Source organism: Marmota flaviventris, chromosome 10, assembly GCF_047511675.1.
Source record: "Marmota flaviventris isolate mMarFla1 chromosome 10, mMarFla1.hap1, whole genome shotgun sequence".
Classification (NCBI taxonomy): Eukaryota; Metazoa; Chordata; class Mammalia; order Rodentia; family Sciuridae; genus Marmota; species Marmota flaviventris.
In genome coordinates this window covers 109,745,809-109,768,951 of record NC_092507.1, presented here as the reverse complement: position 1 = coordinate 109,768,951, position 23,143 = coordinate 109,745,809, and the positions used below count along the sequence as shown (strand labels likewise).

At 38.0% G+C, this 23,143-nt stretch overlaps 1 protein-coding gene across 5 annotated transcripts in view; it reads left to right on the top strand.

Annotated features, from left to right (window-relative positions):
• Positions 1–23,143, top strand: part of Wars2 (tryptophanyl tRNA synthetase 2, mitochondrial) — a 74,137-nt gene that overhangs the window by 43,244 nt on the left and 7,750 nt on the right. For 4 of the 5 annotated variants that reach the window (XM_034636820.2, XM_027940258.2, XM_071618232.1 and 1 more), the window contains 2 exons: positions 14,977–15,057; positions 17,446–17,531. In XM_034636820.2, coding sequence (XP_034492711.2) covers positions 14,977–15,057; positions 17,446–17,531 — 167 coding nt within the window. The remainder of the gene's footprint in view (positions 1–14,976; positions 15,058–17,445; positions 17,532–23,143) is intronic. The other variant, XM_071618233.1, reaches the window with a different exon arrangement.

Sequence of the window (23,143 nt, the reverse complement as noted above, 5' to 3'; positions counted from 1 at the left end):
AATGTAATGATTCACATAGATCAACCCATTACATATGCAGTAAGGCTGGGGGTATAGTTCAATGGTAGAGCACTTGCCTAGCAATCCTCAATACCTCAAAACACAAACACACACACACACACGTGCATGCATGTACAAACACACACTGAAAAGTGTCTTCAAAAAATAAACAAAGATCAAACCCAGTGCCTCTCCCATTAAAAAGATAAATAAATAAAGGAATTGTGTTCATCTACAACTAAAAAAATATTTTAAAAAATAAAATAAATGAATTTATCAACTTAAGCTTGTTGCCAACATGTAGATATTTGATAAAATAATAGAATGGAATTGCTAAATGGCATTTTACTCCAACTTCCTTATAATTCATCACTAAGCCTTTAATTACACATGATTTTCAAATTCAGTGTTGGACAGCTCTAATTGCTATAAGGTTCTATCTCACATTGAGCAAACATCTGCCTCTCTATAATTTGCATCATTCATTTAATTTCTGCTCTCTAAGTATAGACAATAAATTAATCTCTCTTCACACACCTGTTCTTCAAATACTTGGAAACCTGGATTATGTGCCATCCCTAGTCAACAGGTTTTACCTTATTCCAACCAGTTGTCCCCGCTTCTCTCACTCTTGGTCTTTGTATCTCAGAAGCACTCTCACCTTCTCTCTGAAAATATGAAACTCTCATATTTCATGAAATGACGTTTCTTCAAACTCTTTGCATCGATTTCTGACATTGGAAAGCTGGTCATCATCAGAGCCACTTCTTGAGTCACCTAATGCATTTTGCAAAGCACATTCATCTTCACTCCATCTAAGCTGTTTTTGATATAAGCGCTCTTTTGATCCTTATTGGATGTTATTTCTAAAAATTTTAGTCCCAGCAACAAGTACCTACACCTATATTTCTTAGGTGAATATGTCTACTCTCCACAAAATAACCACTTACCAGATTGCTTTTGTAAATAATCTTTAAAATTAAAGGCTTATTTATAGCCATATCCAAAGACTGCACTTTGAACTTATTCCTCCAGGAATAATTACCATATGGAAATATTTCCCTATTAACATATTATAAATGTTGTCTTCTTTGTAAAGGATTTTTGGCAGTGACCTTCATAAGCACTTAAAATTTTCAATAATTCCACGGTACTTTGTCATTTAAAAAGCAATTATGATAGAGTAAAACCTCAATATGAGAGACTTTGTAAGGGCTCTCTCATAAATGAAGGATAAAAAATTTCTCCATCTCTTGAAAGGTGACTAACGAGATCGTTGGTTCCAAGAAGGCTGTGGGTGTAGGTCAAATAGTGGAGGTGACCAGTGTTGACAGGCATGTACCTGCCTCCTTGTAGCCTCAGTGCAGCCCTGAGCCGTCACAGTTCCCTCTCTGCCATCTCAGACTTCAGCTCTGTTGGGGTGGATTTTGATAGTTTGCCAGTAAAACTTAAAGGAAGTATTTGTTTTGCCTACATTTCACAACTTTTCTATCAAAGCAGATGTGAAAGATTTCCTCAGGTCTCTTTCTGACCACAGAACATGCGGACTTAGCTGTTCTCTTTGTTTTTGGATTAGGCAACCAACCTATTGTGTAGATACACCAGATATTTTATCAGACTCGCATTCCTTTTTTTAAATATTAAGTGAAGAAAACTTTTTAATATGTATAAGAATAGTGTATTGTAACTCTCATCACTTAACATGATGTGGCTTATCTCCTCAAGTTATTTTCTTGTTGCTGTTGAAGCATTTTAATGCAGATACTACACATTATAGCATTTTTCTTCCTTAATAATTCAGTATGCCTCTCTATAAGTTAATTAATTTTTTTGTGGGGGCGGTGGTACCAGGGACTGAACTAAGGGGCACTTGACCACTGAGCCACATCCCCAGCTCTATTTTTTATATTTTATTTAGAGACAAGGTCTCACTGAGTTGTTTAGCACCTCACTTTTTACTGAGGCTGGCTTTGAACTCGTGATCCTCCTGTCTCAGCCTCCCAGGCTGCTGGGATTACAGGCGTGCACCACCTCAACCAGCAAGTTAAGTAAGTTTTTGTATATGACCATAATGCTATCATCACACCTAGCAAAGTTATTAATTCTGTATTATTATCTAATACCCAGATTACTCTGATCCTCCCCAAAATGTTTTTGGAGTTAGCTTCTTTGATTGATGACCTACCAAAATCCACACATCATATTTTATTATAGATTGAAATCTTTATGTGTATATGTGCTCTTTGATTTGTTGATCAAGTTTTATTTTATTTCCTATAAAGTAAATCCTTCTGCACTTAAAAAATTTTAAACTTCAATTTTTATGGTTTTACTTTTTTTATACCTTTGATATATTGATCAAGTTTTCTTTTACTTGCTATAAAGTTAATTCTTATAAACTTAAAAATAAACCTTAATGTTGTGTTTCTGTCCCTTTGCACTAATCTGTGTAATTAGATGTTTGGTGACTATAAACTGCTGTCCCATGGAGTTGCTCGTCCTTCTGTTCATTAGTTTAAATAGAATGTGTGCTTGCCTAGTGCCCACAGAGCTCCTCTAGAGAAGTATTCTGTATTGGTTCCTTTAGAAAAGACCATAAAGCTTCAGTTGTTCATAGTGATGGAAACATCCTCCGCATGTTTTATCTTCAGACTGTGAAGGCGTGTGTTAGCTTTTGCTTCTTAGAACCATTTCTAGAAGAAGTATAATTGAATAAGCTAGTCTCCAGAACAATTATTTCTAAACACAGGGCCCCCTATGTGCAGTGCTATAGCATGTGAAAGAATCATCATAGGCTGTGATTTATGGTTGTGATCCAAAAATCAAGAATTAACTATGTCTTTGTTTTCCCATTTATTTTAATTGACAAAGATTGTATATATTTATGTATACAATGTGTGATGTTTTGGTATATGTATAGGTTGCAGAATGGCTAAATCAAGCCAATTAGCATATGTATTGCCTCACCTACCTTCATGTGGTGAGGCAATATTTTTGCAAGATTCAAGCATACACTACATTGTTATATAGCCACCATATTATACAGTAGGTCTTTATTAAACTTTATTCCTCCTGTGGTTTTATATCCTGTGTCCTTTAATGAACATTCCCATTTTGCCTCACTCTCCCCTGATAATCACCATTCTAGTCTCTGCTTCTATGAGTTCAACTCTTTTAGATTCTACATGTGGTCTCTATGGTATTTCTGTTTCTGTGCTTGGCTTATTTCATTGAACATAATATCCTCCAGGTACATCCATGTTGTTACAAATGAAAGGATTTTCTTTTCTTCTTTTTTAGTTCTGAATAGTGTTTTATGGTGTGTATATGCCACATTTTCATTATCCTTCATCTGTTGGTGGACACTTAGGCTGATTTCCGTATCTTGGGTATTGTAAATAATGCTATGTTAACCATGGGAGTGCGGGTAGCTCTTTCACATACTGATTTCCTATCCTTTGGATATATATCACTAGGGGGTTTATATGCAGTTCTATTTTTAAGTTATTGAGGAACCTCTATACCACTTTCTATAATGGCTATTCTAATTTCCATTACCACTAACATTATGGAAGAGTTCCCTTTCACTAGTAACCATTCAAGCAGGTGTGAGATAATCAACCCATGAAGTCTTCAGTGGATGGGGACAGAAAAAATAATAATAATCAGCATTTTAAGATTCATTAAAAAGGGAAGTCATGTTTATTAGAAAACTAATCTTTTTAAGAGTAAGGTTTACCGAGCCCTTTCATATGCATGACTTTTCTCTTAATGATCAGAATATCCACAAAAGTTACTGTTACCTTTCCTTTACAGATGATTAAATTGGAGTATAAGGAGATTAAATGAATTTTAAAATGTACTTAAAACCATCTTAGAGACATCTCCTATTTTGTAAATGTTCAAGGTATGTAACTTCTTGACAGCTTTAGATGGCAAAGCCAGGACTCCGTTTTCTCACGAAGGGACCGCTTTTAGAGGGTGTGCTCGTGGGGCAGGAATCTTATTCTGCCCCCTGCTGGTCACCCCGTTCCAGGCCTTTGCCTCTGGGGCTGCTGGCTGAGGGACAATGGGGAGCCGAAGCAGAACTCAAGGGGCCCTCCTTACCTCTTGCCTGGACAACTGAATTCCCCTTTCACCCCTGCCCTGCTCTCACAGAATGGCAGTCCATTCTCCGTGTGGCAGCCACGTTCATATTTTTACTAAAAATATTTCAGTGCTTCTCTCCTGCCCTAAGTAAAAAATCTCAATTTAGTTAGAAAGGCCTTCTACAGTGAGCCCCAGGGAATAACAGGCCAGCATTTCTTTCACTACACCCACCAAGTTATGTAGACTTTATTTTTTTTAAATATTTTCTTAGTTGTCAATGGACTATATTTACCTATTTGTTTGTTGAGAATCAAACCCAGGGCCTCACACATGCTGGGCGAGTGCTGTACCCCAGAGCCACAACCCCAGCCCTATGTGGACTTTATATTGTCAAATCCCTATGTGGACTTTATATTGTCAGTATATTTTGTGTTCAGATGATTCAGTTCACTTTCACAAGTTATGTCTTTAAAGCAGACGTTGAAGAACTTTTTTCTGTTTTCATTTTGAGAAAGTTTGTTGGATCAATCAATTCTTAATTTATAAGCAGATAATTAAATGATAATTTGTCTACATTTAGAAAATGGTTTTGGGGGGCTGGAGATATAGCTCAGTTGGTAGAGTGCTTGCCTTGCAAGCATAAGGCCCTGAGTTTGATCCCCAGCACTAAAAAAAAAAAAGAAAGAAAGAAAATGGTTTTTGTTAGTTCCTTTATATTGAGAGTTTTCTACAACATTTAAGCATTTCATTGATCCTTAAATATGTGATAGAGAGGATAAGAATTTAGAAAGCAATTATACTTAAAATACTGGGCGCCAATGCCAGTTACAATTAATTCCACCTGCACCTACACATGCACAATTATTGGTAAGTAAAATTAAGAATTTTTGAAATTATGAATCAGAGAAAAAAATATTCTTCTATGTTATGTGATGTGCTTTTCTCAAATGTATCCACTGTGTTCAGTGTATTTTTACATTTATTACATTTTTGTATTTTTACGTTTACATATATTTTTACAAATATTTACTACTAAAGCATAAAAACAGTTTTCTCATGTGCTATTGTTGTACATCAGAGAGAGTCCTAGTAATGATGTGAAATAGGGAAAGAATTCAGCTATGCTATAATGCTGATTTTACCAATAATTTTCATCTCCAATCCTTTGCATTCTTTCTCAGCAGCCTGACTGGAACAATTTAGACTTATTGAAGATTCTTCTCATTATTTTCTTTTTCTTTCTCTCCCACTGGCCTGTAGTCATGGTTCTTCCCCTACAATATGTTTGCCATATGTGAAGAATTTTACAGACCCTCTCTTTTAAAAGGTGTGTGTGTGTGTGTGTGTGTGTATATACGCATGCACATGTGCGAGTGCAAACACACATGTGTATACACACACAGTGGGGAGAGTCAGAGAATGCCTGGCCGAGATTTCCATCTCAGTGCCAGAGTCAGGGGCCTTTATTTCCCGCAGGCAGAACCGGCCTCAGTGCAGATGCAGTCTGAGTCCCCCAGATGTCTCTGAGGCACAGGTATCCACACGCTCCCTGCAATCTAATCACTCTGCAGATGGAAGGTAGAAGTGGAAAAAGACATAGCTTTAGGCCCTGGCTTCCTGCCGAGGCCAGGAAAAAGGGCCAGCTGAGGCCATCGGACATCATGTTACAAAAGGTCCAAAGCCGTCCCCAGAAAAGTCAAGGGAGGAAAATGGAATCTGCAGCTTTGGAATGTGGCCTTGTTCTCTGATTAGTTGTGTTTTGTTTCCCAGGAAACTCAAATCAATAATAATAATAAATAAATAAAAGGGAACTGTAGGGAGAGCAGTTTCTGAATGAAGGCCAAAGGAACTGACTACAGGCATCTTGGCTCGCTGTATACAAACGAAAGTCACACCCGACCCCCTTGTCCCTTTTTTTAGAGGTGTAGAAACAAGGCCCCAAACTGGACGGTCTCTGTCGTCTTCCGTCTATCCTGGTGGTTTTGGAAGCGCATTTGAGTACATAGTTAGGTTTGTTGGATCCTGAGTTGATAAAAACCATCAGCAGGTGTATGTTCGGCTCCTGGTAGAAAGGGGACAAACAACCAGCAGCATGGAGGGACAGGCTTGGGGGTCTGTTTGTAAAGGTGGCATTACCTCCCCAGTTCCTCCTGGAGGCAAGGATCCAAGTGGCCTGTGGTATAAATAAGGGGAAGTTAGGAAAATGATCATATAAGCAAACTCTTAACACGTTTCCTTCTCTCCAGAGTCTCCACCAGTACCCCTCCTTGCCCAGATCTGCACCCCTGTGTGCCTTGATGAGCAAGGCGCAGTGTGTACGTTGCGTCTATCCCACACACAGAAAGAGGTTCGTGTTGATGATACCTTCCAGAAGAGTTCCTGTCTTGCCATCAGATCCGTGGTGGAAAGAGTACAGGCTTTGGAACTGGACCCATTTAGCTAGTATGTCACTGTCACCTGTTCTCAGTTGTGATCCACTGGGCCAGTTCCTCAGCTTTCCTGAATCCCCCTTAGAACTCTCTAATAGGGATTTAAGTAAAATGATGCGTCATGCTTGGCCGTCCATATACTGCTCCCCATGGGCTCCCTGATTTTGCAAAGGATTTGTACAAAGGTAAATTGGGATTAGAAGGTAGAGGTCAAAATAATGGCAATGCTCCTTTTATCCTTAATGATAAAAGAGTTTCAGGAGAGTTTCTTGTTAAAGGATTTTTCTTCTGGGGTAAGCTTTTAAGAACTATTTCAGCCATTCAGAAAAGTGTGAAGATGATTGAAATTCTAGCCTTTTAGCATACTTGCTTCATGTAGTTTTGTTTCTTAGAAATAAAACTTTGCGAATATAATAGAAACTTTTTGTTTAGCTCACTCTAATCCCATTTCACTCTCTGCCTCCCCAGAGGTAACCACTCTATTGATTTCGATATTTATCATTCCCACATGTGTTTATATTGTTATTTAATATGATATGGCCATAATTTATATGATTTCTTTTGCATTTTTTAAAACTTTATGTAAATGATATTCTGCTACATATCTTCTTGCATGCATAATTATTTTGTTCAATGTTACATGTCCGAGATTAGTTTATTTTGACTGTTGTATAGTATTCCATTAGTCGGGCTCTGTCACAATTTATTTACCCAGTTTCCTGGCCAAGGATATATAGATTTTTTTTTCAGCTTTTTATTACTATAAACAATACTACAGGGCATACTTGGAAAAACTTGTGTGTACATCTGAAAGACTTTCTCTAAGTATAGATGCCTAAGAGTGGAATCATGAGGATATATGATGTATATATGGTCAACTTCACTGGCTTTGCCAGACTGCTCTCCAAATTGGATTCTAATTACATTCCCACTAACAGGAGAGTTCTTGTTGGTCTAAGTCCTCAGCAATGTTTGTATTATTAGACATTTTACTTTTGCCATTATTATCGATGGAACATACTATCTTATTGTTTCGATATGAATTTCCCTGAAAACTAGTAAGGTTAGGCACTTTTATTAACCCTTTTAATTTCTTCTGTAAATTTTTCATATCTTTTATCATTTTGTAATTGTGTGTGTGTGTGTGTGTGTGTGTCTGTGATTTTGAGGATTGAGCCCAGGGTGTTATGCATACTTGGCAAGCACTCTACCACGGAGCTAATCCCCAGCCTGTTTTTATTTTCTTACTGATTTGTAGGAGTTCTTTACATATCCTGAATATTAATCCTTTGTTATATATTGTCTTTTTTTTTTAGACCATGGTTTGTCTTTTTAAATGCTGTCTGTTGTACAGAAGTTTTCATGTTAATGTACATAATTCAGTCTTTTCCTTTGTGATTGTGTGCTTCTGAAGTGTTTTTTAAAGTAATTCTTTCTTGGCTTAATGGCATGAAGCTATTCTTTATTATCTCCAAAATGTATTTTAAGACTGACTTATATAAAACTTACAAATTACAACACATTTTGTTTATAAGATAAAACACACACACACACACAAACATGTAGTTAATATCACCAACTATCTCATCAGGGAAGTCTGCAAGTGTTGGGAAACTGTGTAGCACATAGTGATGGATATTTGTTTTCAAAAATTCTCATTTGCATTGGAAAGCTAAAATTTTACCACTTTTTTACCCACAGCTTCTGGGTTGTTTTTCTTGAAATATCCATTGTTCTTTGTTTCTGATGAGTTTAGCTAGAGGCTACTCTGAATCTTTTTAGAGAACAAATGATTTTGTGAGGCTGTCTACTGTATCTTTGTTTCCTGTTTCATTACTCTATCTATTGTCTTTGAAATTATTTCCTTGTTCTTTACTAACTTTCTAGTGGACCTTATTAATTTGCAACCATTCTTCTTTTCTAATATAAACATTTTCTAATAATAATAATTTTCTAATAATAACGTTTTCTAATATAAGCACTCTGTTTTATTTATTGACATAGCCTAGCAAAAGCTGATAAATATAATGCTACAGGTAAAGAAAAAATGCATACACACATAAGTGAATACATATTAAGCAACAGAATTTAAATGGAAATGACTTTAAGTCAGGAACTGGCTGATAGAAGTAACTCGTTTAGCTTTGGAAGTGTTAGATAAAGAAATAGGCAACACCAAGTGTGTAGAGACCAATATTCATTGGCAAATACAAGTACTGACAGGAGGCAGAGCAGTTGGAAAGAGAGTTCATCATTGATACAGATTTATTTTAATTAAAATCAGATTCTCAAACAAGGTTCTTGTTAAGGGGATTTGTCATGGGGATGATAAGAGTCTAATAAAAATAACTCAGCATGAAATTGCTAGTTTCCAAGAGGAAGAAATAAATGGGAATTTGTGAGTCTGAACAGTCTTCCAAGTGTCCTATCTAGAACTTACAGGACCTGATTCCTGGGAAGATAACATTTATATGGGAAATAGTAAAACCCTAAGGGACAGAGAGTATCTTAGAGATTTGATTCAGGAATTACTGAACCAGTAATTGCTTAGCTAGGTGTGATTGATACCTAGCAGCTATATCTTTTGGAATCATGCTTCTTTGTACTCTTCTTGTTAATTAAATATTTTTGATTTTTTTAAATATAGTGAAACACAGATAACGATATGCCAAGCATTTGGGAATGCTGAATGAAGATTCTTAATATCTGGATTTACTTTGACTTCTTATATGAAAAAAAAAAAAAGTAAATATATATATATATGTGTGTGTGTGTGTGTGTGTGTGTGTATGTGTGTGTGTATATATATATATATATATATATATATATATATATACATACATACATATACAGATGAAGTTAAAATTCTCTTTAATCCTTGTCCTGGCCCAGCCTCTTTACTTCCATCCCCTGCATCACTTTTCTCTAACTCCAGGCAATCAAAACCTTAGATTCACTGTATATCAATCTAGTTCATATTTCACACTTCTTTTCCACACGCTCATATTTTGTACTTATAATTCCATCAAAATATATATAACTTGTTTTGTGGTTTAAAATTTTTACATGAGGGGTGTAATGCTGTAGTACCTTTTTGCAGTTTTCTTTTTTTCATGAAACTGGGTTTTTATATTCTATGTTTATTCAAGTAAATCTAGCTTATTTCTTATACTCGTGAACAGGGTGCCATTATGCCACATTTATTACACCACATTTTAACAGGCATTTCTTATTAATAAACTTTTAACTTTATTCATGCATTCATTTCATGAATGTTTAATAAGCACTTACTATATCCTAAACTCAGTACTCATGTTATATCAGTGAATAAATCAGACCAAAATCTCTGCCCTCATAGTACTTACATTCTGTTGGGATAACGTAAAATAAATAATAACCATATTAAATAAGCCAAACACAAAGTATATTAAATAGTGACAAATGATATGGGAAAAGATGAAGGAGAATTGGGAGTGGGGTGGAGGGGAATAGACAGCTATTTCAATGTGGTCTGGGCAAGCCCCCTTGATAAAATAATATTTGAGCAGACTTAAGGTGAGTATCAGGAGGTTGAGAATTATTTCAGAGGAAAGAGCCCTGGCAAAGCCCCTGGGGTGAGGGTGTATCAGTGTATTCCAGGAATATGAGACCAGCTTGCTGGAGGAGCCTCCAGAGTGACATAGAGTAACAGTGTTGAGCAGCGGGAAATGACCTTGCCTGGTCTCACAGTTCATTACGGGACTTTGCCTTTTACTCTGAGGAAATGAGAATTTAAGGGTTTTGTGCCAAGAAGTGATCTGATCTATGTTTTGAAAGGCTCCCTTTGGCTGCTCTGTTACTAATAGACCAGAGGGGATCTGGGGTAGAATCAGAGACCACTGAGGAAGTTATTACGGTGAGCCAGAGGAGAGAGATGGTGCCCCGGGCCACAGGGGCAGAAGTGGTGAAGTCCTGAATATATTTTGAAGATAGAGGCAACAAGATTTGTAGGTGGGTTAGCTATAGGGTGTGAGAAAACTGGAGTGAAGGATGGCACAAGGTTTCTACCGAAGCAACTGCCAGGGTAGAGTTTCCATCCTGGAACAGGACAGGTTTGGGATGGGGGATCAGGAGGTCAGTTTCAGTGATGTTGAGCTCGGGATGTCCATTAGATGTCCACACAGCGATGCTGAACAGGTAGTCGGGTACCTGAATCTGGAGCTCATCAGAGAAGTGTGGCTGGGTGTAAGTTTGAAATCATCAGTCATATGAACTGCACTTAAAGCAATGGAAAGGAGATGAAATTGCAAAGGGAGCAAGTGTAATAAGGAATAGAAGTAAAGAAACAAGAATAAAACCTGGGTGTGCACAGTATGATGGCTGCTCTGGCCTCCTTCTTTTTCTTCAATGCTGGGAACCTGTTTTCTCCTCTGACCACATTGAAAGGATTTAGAGTCCGCTTTGATTTGGGGGCCATCTGTTTCTCCATGGAGTGATTGGTTTTTTTCTTCTAATTCTGTATTCAGTTGTATGCAATCTAGTATTTATCACATCTATTGAGTTTTTTACTACCTGACTCAAGTTTTTTCAGTTTTTTTATATAACTTTATATTAGCTACAGCAAACATGCCTACTAGCACAAAATCATAAATCTGTTTTCTCACACTGAATGCACACATGTAAGTGCTAGAATGTTCTTCATTTCTCTTTCAAATTACTTACTACTTTGGTCCCCAAGGTAACCTATTTGTGAATGTTGTATAAATTTTCTTTTTCAATATGCACTCATTTTGTTGGTATGTACCTGGCTTCTTTCTTCCACTCATTCATGTTGTTCCATGTAATTGTTCATTAATCCTCATGGCTTTGCCTATTCTTTGTGTGCTGTGATTTATGTGTCTATTCAACTACACGTGGAAAATTTAGATTATTTCAAATTTGGGATTGTTACAGTGTGCCTGCACATTTATTTTGGGGAAATATATGAAGACATTTATGCTGAATATATACCTAGAATTAAATTTTGGGGTCAGAGGATAAGTGAATGTTGAGCGCTAGGGTATATCTGTTTACTGAAGTTGGTAGACCAATTTACATCCCACAACAGTGTATGGGATTTACTCAACATCCTCACCACACCCGATACTGTTGGATTTTTCACTTCAATCATTCTGTGAATATGTAGTGGTATATCATACATAGCTTTAGTTTGCATTTAAGGCATGTAATAAAGAGAAGTTCCTGATTTTAATGCAGTTTGTGTTATCAAGGCTTATTCTTCATGTTTAGCACTTTGTGGATCCTGTTTTTGAAAAGTCAGTTAAAAGTGCAGTGAACTGATTTGAATTCTTCTGCAAATTTTAAAAATACCTATAATGATTAAGGAGAGTATTTCAGAGGCTTCCCAAGAGTACAGTTTATGCACCATGGGCCCCTTTCACCTATAAGAATATCTTCAAAACATCGGCTTCTCTCATTCCATTTTGGAAGATCTTTTGTTCCTTCCTATCGAACCCAGAAATTCTGTAAAGTATATTTCTTACCCCATTTGTTTTTAATTGCCCTGTCTTCTATTTTCAGAGATAACAGAGCTCATTAGAAGTGAATTCCTCTGAATTGTCCATTCTCCACTCCTAGCTCACAAGATATACCTCGGCCACATTCACCTCTTACTACAGTGGAAGACATTTTAGTCCTCTGTTTCTCTGACTTTGTTGGGCACCTTCCCTTTCCTCCTTCAGAAACATTGTTCTTTGATTTAATCGTTTCCTGTGTCTTCCTGGCTCTCTTCCTACTTAGTACATCAGACCATAGTATTTTCCTCCCTTAAAAAACAAAATGTTTGCTCTCTAACTGCTCTTTGTTACCCATCTCTTATCTTTCCCTAAAAAGCAAATGTATTACACATGTAAATAAAATTTCATAGAATTAAATAGACCCTTTTTAGATTTCACTATGTAAGACTGGTGAAATCTAACTAGGGTAGGATGGATTGTTTGAAGTTCAGTTTCTTCGTTGTGATATTTAACTATAGTTATGCAAGTTGTTGCCATGGCGGGGATTGGGTGGAAGTTATATGGGAATTTCCTGTAGTATTTCTAAAATTTATCTATAATAATAATAGTAATAATAATAATAATATTGATTAATATGTGCTAGGTATTATTCTAAGTACCTTCGTGTGGGTACTATTTTTTTTTTCATTTTATAAGAAACAAAACATAGACATAGGGAGATTAAGTTACTTACCCAGGGTCACCCAGCTACTAAGTAGCAGAACTAGCATTCAGATCCAGGTAGCTTTACTGCAAAGGTGGCCCTCTTAACCCCACTCTGCTATGCTCCTCATACCTCTATCTTCATATCCTGCATCCTAGCCCCACTCTTAATGCCTTTGTAATCCATCTCAATCACTCCCTTGAAATGGCTTCTGTCTGGATCAGCATCAAGATGACAAATATAATGGCCCTATTATTCCAGAGCCTTTCATGGACTTTGTACATTGAGAAGTATTTACTGAGCACATATAACGTCAGGCTGTGTTTCATAGGAGTGAACAAGACAGGCAAAACTGCTGTGGCTGACGAATACATGACTTGACTTGTTACAATTAGAGGGTCAGAAATCTTCAGTTCTTTTCAACTTAATCACAGTTGACTTGTTTGTGGCCAGTCTCTTGTCCCATACCGTTGTTTTTTTGTAGCTAAAACAGATCTTATTATTTTGGGGCTTCACGATGCAAGAAAATATTGTAATTAGTTACCTACCATATTTTCTTTTTCCTCAAGTAAAAATCTGAACCTTTCCAGGAAATTGTCTTGAATAGGAAGAGAACTAAATTCTGAAGTACTTCTTTTCTTGTGCAATTATTGAAGCTGGATTATGAAAAATCAATCACCTTTGACCTACTTTTTCTGCATGAGAATAATTTGAATTAACTTGATGCTCTCTATTTTGGAAACACTAGGAAGATCTCTGAAAAACATTAAGTAAGTTTCATTCCATATGTCCAAATAAAAAGCTTATCCAAGGAAAATACTTGAGTTCATGGAGACATTGATAGTTTTTTTTTTTTTCCGTATCACCAAAGCTAAGCATGTGAACCAGAGATGAAGGGAAGGAGTCATCTTGTCTCTTTCCACATGTCCATGGTTATTTTCTGTGTTTTCATTCCTTTCCCCAACCCAGTAAAGAGGGGGAAAAAATTATCTTACATTTTTTCATGCCTAAAAACAGCCTTGTATTACTTCTACCAAGAGTGCCTTTTGCTTGATGGACTAGAGGCTACTCTAATCCCCTTGCTTACATCCCCAGTTGCTGTTTTGTCTGATAGCTGTTTGTTTATAGCAGCAGTCAGCAGTTTGCTTGGAGAGTCCTGTCAAAGTCAGTGGCCTCAATGAAACCCAAATGCCTCTTGGAAGAAATACAACAGGTTCAGCCCAGCAACTTGCAAAACTTTAAAAGTGATTCCTTGTCAAACACGTGGGAAACTACTCTTCCCTCCCTATAACTTGAGGGGAAAAAAATGAGAAACTATCTTACAACAGATGGTGATTCCTTGCTAGTAAAATCAGCCTGGACTGGTTCAGCCCCATTCCTTTATGTTCCTTTTGCAAAACCCACAAAGAACACATTTGGGGCTACTTTGCAGAGTTGGCAACAGTCTCTGCTTTTTAAGGAAATCATATGGACACACATACACACAAAAAAAAGCCACAGTCGATGAACGGCTGGGAATCTCCAGGGCTCAAAACGGGATGCATAGGACTTAAATTCTGGGTGATCAGTTAGAATGTGGCCAGGGCCCAAGAATCATCCCAGTTTTTGCTAGCTTTGGTTACTTCATTAAATTTGATTCAAACAAAAACAAGTTGGGAAAGTTGATATTTTCCTGTTGATTAGAAAAAGAGAAGGAAGTAGAGGAAGAACTAGAAATGATAAAAATACCCTTCCAGATGATGGGATGATAAAGCAATCCCTAAAATTCAAATCACTCTAGATCTCAAGAATTCAATATTTAACTTTGGTGCCTTTTTCTGCTATGTATATATGATGTTCTTTTTCATATACTTTGAAGTTATTTAGAGAGGACTTGGAACGTGTGTGTGTGTGTGTGTGTGTGTGTGTGTGTGTTGTTTTAGTAAGTTTAGCTTTTGAAGGGTAAAATAGGTGGCTTTAGGACATAATGAATCCCTCTCACTGAAGATATTGAAACAGACTGGTCACCCCCTTGCTAGGGATGCTGTGGAGAACTTGAACACTTGAGTAGTGTGTGTATGAGTTGGCCTTTTATAATTTCTTCCTCGCCTAAGATTCTATGCAGCATGAATCACAACTAAGCCCTCTCCACCTGTCCTTCTTTCAATAACCTTGACCTGGGGTGTCTTCAGTGGCTTATGATAATACCTGCTGTCTGTTGAGTTTGTTTCCATGCAAGGAAACACTGGCCACCTTTGTTGATGTTGTTTTCTTTCTTTAGGTGTCTGAACACACACAATTAAACTGGATCCTTACCTGCATGGTCAGGCTACCTCGATTACAGCATTTACACCAGTGGAAGGTAAGTATCAGTGATCTGCTTAAAAATCAGAAAGGAAACCATTTTCCCTTCTGGTTATGCGTGTGTTGGGCCCCGGGAGCCCTGAGTTTGCTTTCCTCTGTGGAATGCAACCCCGGAAGGCTGGGACAGCCTCTTCCACCTCTCTACTTCAGGGCATTAAACAAAATGTGACTTAGGTTCACCAAGATTTCTTCTCATTTAAAAATCCTACTAACTGTTTTTGTCTGTGTTTGGATAGACTTGGTAATGATTTGAAAAGTACCATGTTATAATTAACAAATAATCACAGTTTCTGGATTACTGCTGTTGCCCACCCATCCCCACGGGAATTAACTGGCAGTAAGGAAGAAATGTTTTCACTGTGGGGAGAAGAGACAACATATTTTATTTAACATTTAAACAAGTTGAGTCCAGGCAACAGTTCAAACCCACAGAAAAAATTAAGGATATACTTTCACTAAGAAGTTTGATTGAGAAAAATAAATTGTATAATTCAAAGTACTTTACTTCCACTTATTTTTTTGCAATTGGATAACTTGAGGGTAGGTAGCCCCAGTTATGTCAACACTACTTTCAGTTTCAAGCTGGCTTTGAGCATACTTTCAGGGCCATTGGCCTCAAGTGGATCTTCAGAAGCCTTTGCATACAGGATAGAAACAGCTTTGTAGTGACAGTGCCTGAAAGCTGTGGTCTGACGTTTGTGTCTCCCCATAGCTCTTGGTGAGTCTGACCCCCACAGGAGAAGCCTTTGAGAGGTGATCAGGTCTCAGGGTAGAGCCTCAAGAATGGGATTTAGTGCTCTTAGAGAAAAGGCCCCAGGGAGACCTTTATTCCTTTCCCTCAGGCAAGGACAAGAGAAGGCACCATCACAAAGCCAGGCAGTGTGTCCTGTCTAGACACTGACTTTGCCTTAGCCTTAGCTTCTCTAATGTTCTATATTTTGATTTTAGGTTAAGATTATCCCGTATTATCACAATACTCTACCACTAAGTTGAATGGTGAAGTCCTTTTTGTAGGAACCTAATACTAATTAGGAACTGCTCTCCCTAGGAAATAGCTTCTAAGGGTCTTGTGAGCACATTGGTTTTCCGGAGAAGCCTCTCCACTGGTCCATGATTTCTATTTATAGGAAACACGTGGATTTCAAACCCTCATCCTGGGGGTGATACTGCCTTCTATGGGCCTTCATTCTCTAGTGAATTACAGCAATGCCTTCTGCAAGTCTTCTTCTGTCATGCTAGGTGCTGAAGATAGTGTAGTCAACAAGACAAACAGAGTAGCCCTGAAGGAGGCTTGTAGTCTATTTAGAGAAAGACATTATACAAGTCACAACATGTGAAAAGTGCTCTGAGGGCAGGATATTAGGGCCCTGGGTATAGCACCCAGCTTGATTTTGATGGGAGAGTGGGCATGAGGTTAAGGTTATTTGGAGGATTAATGAGTAACAAATGGCAAGGCAGATGTAACAGGTGCTCTGTAAGCAATGTTCTTCATGTCTCCTTGCTTACTTTGTAATTCTAGGTCCAGTATGCGAATATTAAAAAGACTATAAATCTAATGCTTTGCTAACTTTTAAAAATTGAATTATTTTCCCATTTGCTCATTTCCAAATTAAATGTTCATGATTTTATCCAGTGATAATTGTTAACCAACCCTTATCAGATAAATTGTAGTAAGAGAATGTTAACTCATGTTAATTTGTGGAAATTTAATTTCATGATCATTTCTTTTCTTATCTGTGAAATCTGGAATTTATCTGATTTGGAAACCTAGAAAATGCCTTAGTATGTACTTTAGTGAATTGAGTAAAAAGTAGTAGCGGTGTGGGATCCTTCCTTCGGGCAAGGGGCTGTGGGATAGCTCAGTGTTACAATACGTGCTTAGCATGAGGGTACCTGGTTTCAATCCCAGGACCAGAAACACATGAATAAATCAAATAAAGGGACATTAGTAAAATTGATTCACCTTGAGCCAGGCATGGTGGCGCATACCTGTAATCCCAGCAGCTTGGAGAGTGAGACAGGAGGATCATGAGTTCAAAGTTCAGCAGCATAGTGAGACCCTGAGCAACTCAGCAAGACCCTGTCTGTAAATAAAATATAAGAAAGGGCTAGGGACATGGCTCAGTGGTTAAGCACCCCCTGGGTTCAATCCCCGGTACCAGAAAAAAAAAAAAATGAAGAAAAATTGATTCACCTTATTCCTGCCCAGGCATGGAGCATGAAGACAAACCAGCTAAAGACGGCTAGAGTTGCTAAAAGGAATTGAGATATAATGTTATTACAGGTGGCTTCAGATCACACTTTGCTTACTTTAAAAATTTCTTAATTGAGCAATATAATTAAATTCAAATCAGATTTCTTTCCCTCCTCTTTTCATCCCCCACAGGCAAAGACTGCCAAGCAGAAGCACGACGGGACTGTGGGCCTGCTCACATACCCAGTACTCCAAGCAGCTGACGTTCTCTCCTACAAGTAAGGAGAGAGGCCACCCCTGTTCTCACACATCGCCATGATAAAAAAGTGTTTTAACCCATCTGACAAAGGCTTGGTTCGTGGAGAAGGGGCATGCAGAAAGAGTTAGACACGTGAATAAGTTTATATTATTCTCTAATAACAGATACTAAAATATGGAAATATGCTTCAATGAGAAACTAACAATACTAAGCACTAACACTTAGTTAGCACTTACTGTATATTGGGAGCTTTTATAAATGCTTTATGTATACTCATCCTGACAAGAACCTTGTAAAATTTGCACTATTATTTTCCATGTCTCACTGATGAGGCAACTGAGTGGTTGGTAGCATGCTGAGACAGGATTTGAGTGCCAAAAGTTCGGGTCTGTGCCTCTTAACCTCGGGGCCATATATATTTCCTCACGAACAAACTTCAAGCTTTAAATGTTGATATATTTTTAAGTAATCAACACTCTAACGTGATGCTGACCAATAGGACTTGCTGTGACCGTGGGAATGTTCTACACCTGCACTTTCTGAATCCAGAAACACCAGCCACATGTAGCTATTGAGCCCTTGAAATGTTGCTAGTGTGACATAGAAACTGAATTTAAAATTTTTCTTTAATTAACTTAAATAGCCATCTGTGGGTAGTGGCTACATATTTAACCTGAAGGTTGAGAGCAAAATATTTTGAACATGTTGTGTGATACACCCTCACTTTTCTTGGACCTATAATCCATCCAGTTGACTACTACTGCCATTTATAGGCCTCAAAAATACACAACAAAGAATGCTCCTCTCTGTGCTCTCTGTTGTACTGGCCAGGACTTGAGATCTCATTTCTCCCCTAGCTCTTCCCTGCTTTCTCTCCATTAGCCTCTCTTGGCCGGCCCCCACCCCTTTGACTTTCTAGAAGCAAAGCCTCCCAGGCAAGTGCACTCCTGGCCTTTGCCTTGTTGCTGGGAAAGCATCAGGGACTGTTGTCTCATCCCTTTCCCCCTAAAGCCATGATTGTCCCCTAGGAGAACTAGAATTCTTTTGCCTGTGAACCTGATGATAGCATACAGATGACAGTATCCTCCTCGCTGAAGGGCTTCAAAGCCCTTGGACAATTATGATGGAAACAGCCCAAAGAATAGTTGCCTAACTCCACAAACAGGCAATGTCCATGAGAGCAAGCAACCTGTCTTTAATTATGATCAAAACTTGCACATGGGATTATGTGTCTGCTTGTTGTATCAACTTAAATGCTAGACTCTTAATATCTTGGGAAGCCAATGATATTTTATTTTATTTTATTATTTTTTTAAAGAGAGAGAGGGAGAGAGAGAGAGAATTTTTTTTAATATTTATTTTTTAGTTTTTTGGCGGACATAACATCTTTGTATGTGGTGCTGAGGATCGAACCCGGGCCGCACGCTTGCCAGGCGAGCGCACTACGGCTTGAGCCACATCCCCAGCCCCAAGCCAATGATATTTTAAAGGAAGCAGAATGAAGTCTAATTATATGGTCATAAAATATACTGGAGGGCTGGGGCTGTAGCTCAGTGACAGAGCACTTGCCTAGCATGCATCAAAATAAATACATAAATGATTTTTTTTAATTAATATAAAATATACTGGAATACACATTATGTGAATTTGGGCTCTTTCAAAAATATCTTGCTGTATTTCACTCACCCTTCCTGTGACAGTGTGGGATGACACAGTGCCTACATGATGAGATGGAAGTAAACAGTAAGCACTAAGCACTTACACACCATGGCTGTCAGTTTTGCAACTTGAGATTTGACAGCAAAATTAACACATATATTTTTTTTTTCCTTCTACATGATTTCTCAGAGGATTCACTGGTCCTATAAATCTTAGGAACCTTGCATATGATTTCTTTTCCTTTCCTTTAGCTGAAAACTCTCCCACATTTTCATTTAGAGGAAGCACTTTGCAGCTTCTCTTAGACATGTGTGAATTGCCAGCATCACTGAACTTGTGTCAGGGGCCATTATTAAGATATGAGTTACTTGGGCACAAGCCCCCAACACTGCAGCTGTCGTCTGGTGACCATGGTAGCTACCAGGTGATTCATGGGCTGGTTGCATATACAACATAGATATGCTGGACCAAAGGATGATTCACATCCCAAGCAGGATGAATGGGGGCAGGAAATGGTGAGAGATTTTTATCATACTGCTTAGAATGTCATGCCCATTAAAACTTATGAATCGATTATTTCTGGAATTTTTGGAATATTTTTGGACCACAGTTAACCCCAGCTAACTACAACAGCAGAAATTAAAAGTTTGGATAAGGGGGAAATACTGTATGTTTTTCTCAATTTCCCAAAATACAATTGGAAGAATCGTAAAATACTCCAGTTCTCTTATCCATAAGTGGACTCTTGGATATACCTGTGGGGGTTATTGAGCAAATTATGTACGAATTGATATCACCTGGTATTTTAAGATATAAGAGGAACTTCTAAAAAAGACTGACATTGGCAAAAATAGCCTCTTAAGATCTCAAAACTTGTTTTATGTGCTGTCCTTTTTAAAGCCAGGCTTGAGGCTGTGAATGCCCTTTTATCTCATACAAAACTATAAGTATTTCAGACATGGAAGGTAAACCTTGAAAGTCTCTGATGACTTCTTGTCTGTCTTACTTTCTACAACATCAGCAGGATTCTCACATAAAAATACTTGACCCCAAGGATAGGCATTTATTTTTCAGCCTATTATCCCCGAGCCTGCTCTCTGTAGCAAAGAAATTCCCATATGATACATATTCCTCCTTTAACGTTTGCTGGTCTATTTGGTGGTTAGAACTTGTCTTAAGGAAAGCATGAGGTGCCTCTCTCTTGACTACCTTCTAAAAGGAGGATAATAGTGGAGGGATTCTTATCTATCCTCATCAGCATTCTGGCATTTTAGTTACAGATTGTTCAAATAGATAGAGATGTTTTTCTGTACAACTAGATAATTATCTGTGTTCAAGATGAGTGCCTACTACCTTAGCCTTCCAGCTATCTGCCAGATCTGGTGCCATAATTAGATAATAGACATGGGCAGACATCTGCCTCCTCTTATTCTTAGGAAGAACAGCCCAACATTTGCCTCCCGTCTGGTTTCAGGTTAGACAACCTGCACTCGTGGGGGTATTGTTTATTTGTTTTTGTTTTATTTCAGATATTTCTGGATTTTGGAAAAGGTCATAGCCAGAATGTCTATGAATATTTACATTATAAATATAGACAGGTAGTTTGGTAGGTTGAAGGATGGATAAAACATTTATTTTGTTTTGTTTTGTTTTCTGCCAGTAAATCTATGTGGCCTCTTCATAAAACGTTGCTATAAGTTAAATACAGACTTAATGTTTGCTCTTGTTAAAATCAGCGTTAGGTACTGTGGGCTGGAGGAAAAACACAAGAGAAAGAAAAATCTTCCAGATAGGTTAATAAAAGACCTACATAATGTTTTGGTGGAACTTGGTAAGGAACCCAAGAATAGAGACCTGAGATTGTCTTTAATTTGAAAGCTTAATAAATAGCAGCCATTTGAAGGAAGGTAAAATATTCAAAAATAGCAAGTATTCATAATTTTTATTTTGTACCCTGCATTATTTATCTGAATGCCTAATTTCAATAGACTGGCTCTATATTAAGTATACATTTCTTTCTCTCTTTCTCTTCATATGTGTGTCTTTCCCTCTCAGATACACACATGTAGTTTTTATTCAAATTCAGCAACTATTTGGTAAGTCACTAATTCAAAAAAAGGAACTGTACATGGCCTTGAGAGAGAGAGAAGGAAGGATTGACATGTGTCCATCATTGTTTGCCAGATATTATAATAGCTGTGACACACATTATCTATTCAGATTCTCACAGCAGCTCTGTAGGATAAATGGGTGATGGGCCATTTTACAGATAAAGAAATTAACTTTCAGGGAAGAGTTGTTATGTCTACTCACATTAGAGAACGATTGACTGTCTAATAGGTTATCTTTCTCAACAATTTGAACTGAAGCTGTGCACAGTGGTGCACGTCGGTAATTTCAGAGCCTTGGGAGGCTGAAAAGGATCCCAAGTTCAAGGCTGGCCTCAGCCACTTAGCAAGGCCCTAGGCAATTTAGCAAGATGCTGTCTCTAAATAAGTAAATAAATAAATAGGACAGGGAATATAGTTCAGTGGTAAAGTGCCCCTGAGTTCAATCCCAATACAAAAAAAAATAAACTGAGAAACATGAGAGGAGGATAAGAAGATAGTGAAAGCAAAAGCTGATATGAGGGAACAGTAACCTTAAGAAATGGAGTGGGCTGGGTTGTAGCTGAGTGGTAGAGCCTTTGCCTAGCATTCTTTTTTTTTTTTTTTTTCTTTCTATGTAGTTATAGATGAACAGCATGCCTTTATTTTATTTGTTTATTTTTATGTGGTGCTGAGGATTGAACCCAGGGCCTCCCATGTGTAAGACAAGAGCTCTGCCACTGAGCTACAGCCCCAGCCCCTTGCCTAGCATTCTTGAAGTCCTGGGTTCAATCCCCAGCACAGGAAGAAGAAAAAGAACTGAGTAAGAAGAAACCAAGCCATTAGCCATCTTTCTATCATGTGACAAAAGACCTGAGGTAAGTCGACTTAAAGGAGGAAAGGTATATTATAGTTTCAGAGGTTTCAGTACATGGTCCCTTGACTGTCACTTTGAACCTGTGATGAGGCACAACATCATGGTGGGAAGTATGTGGTGAGGCCAAGCTGCTCACCCTATGGCAGCTAGAAAGCAAAACAGACTCAGGAAGGAGCCAGTGCCCCTCTATTCCTTTCAAGGGCATCCTCCAGTGAGTTCACTTCCTTCCACTAAGTTTCACCTCCTAAAGGTTCCACCACCTCCCAGTGGGGAAGTGGACTTATGAAATCAACACAAACCAAACCAAAACCAAAAAGTAGGGAGAGTAAAGTGGACAATACTTCAGTAAGTCGAGTCAGAGAAAAGTTTTCATAATGTATGAGGATCAGACTTCTGCCCTTGATAACCTTTTTGAGAGCTCGTCTTAAAAGTTTGGAGTTCCTAAAACTGCTTTGAGGACTTCCAGTTCTTAAACTACTTCCTTTCTCTGTGAGACCAGGCTATCCTGGATTTTTATGAGATCCTGCAAACAGCTGCCTGGGCCTCATTTCTGCAGACTGCTAATACCCACATATTCATCCACAACTCTCTGAACAATCATTTCTTCTCTTTCTCTTTCTTCTTTCTAGCCATCAGGCAAGTGCTACACTAAACCAAAACCCTAGGAAGGCAATCTGAAATAGGTTCTAGGCTGCTAGCCCTTAAAAAGAGGGAGACAGCATAGAAGGAAGAGAGCTGAGCTAAGATGTCAGCTCATCAAACATAGTGGGAAGCTTTTTGTACATTTTAAAGACAGAATAAATTTCATATAATTTTTACTTAAATAAACTGATTAAAATACAGAAAATGAGTTACAGATGCACAGCGAGGATGAACTTTTCAGAGGCTATTTCACTGGTCTAATTTGGACCATGATGAAGAGGAAGGAGAAGCAGCCAAATGTAAGATTTTTTGGTTTGGGGGTGTGGCACTAGGATTGAACTCTGAAGCACTTTACCACGGAGCTAC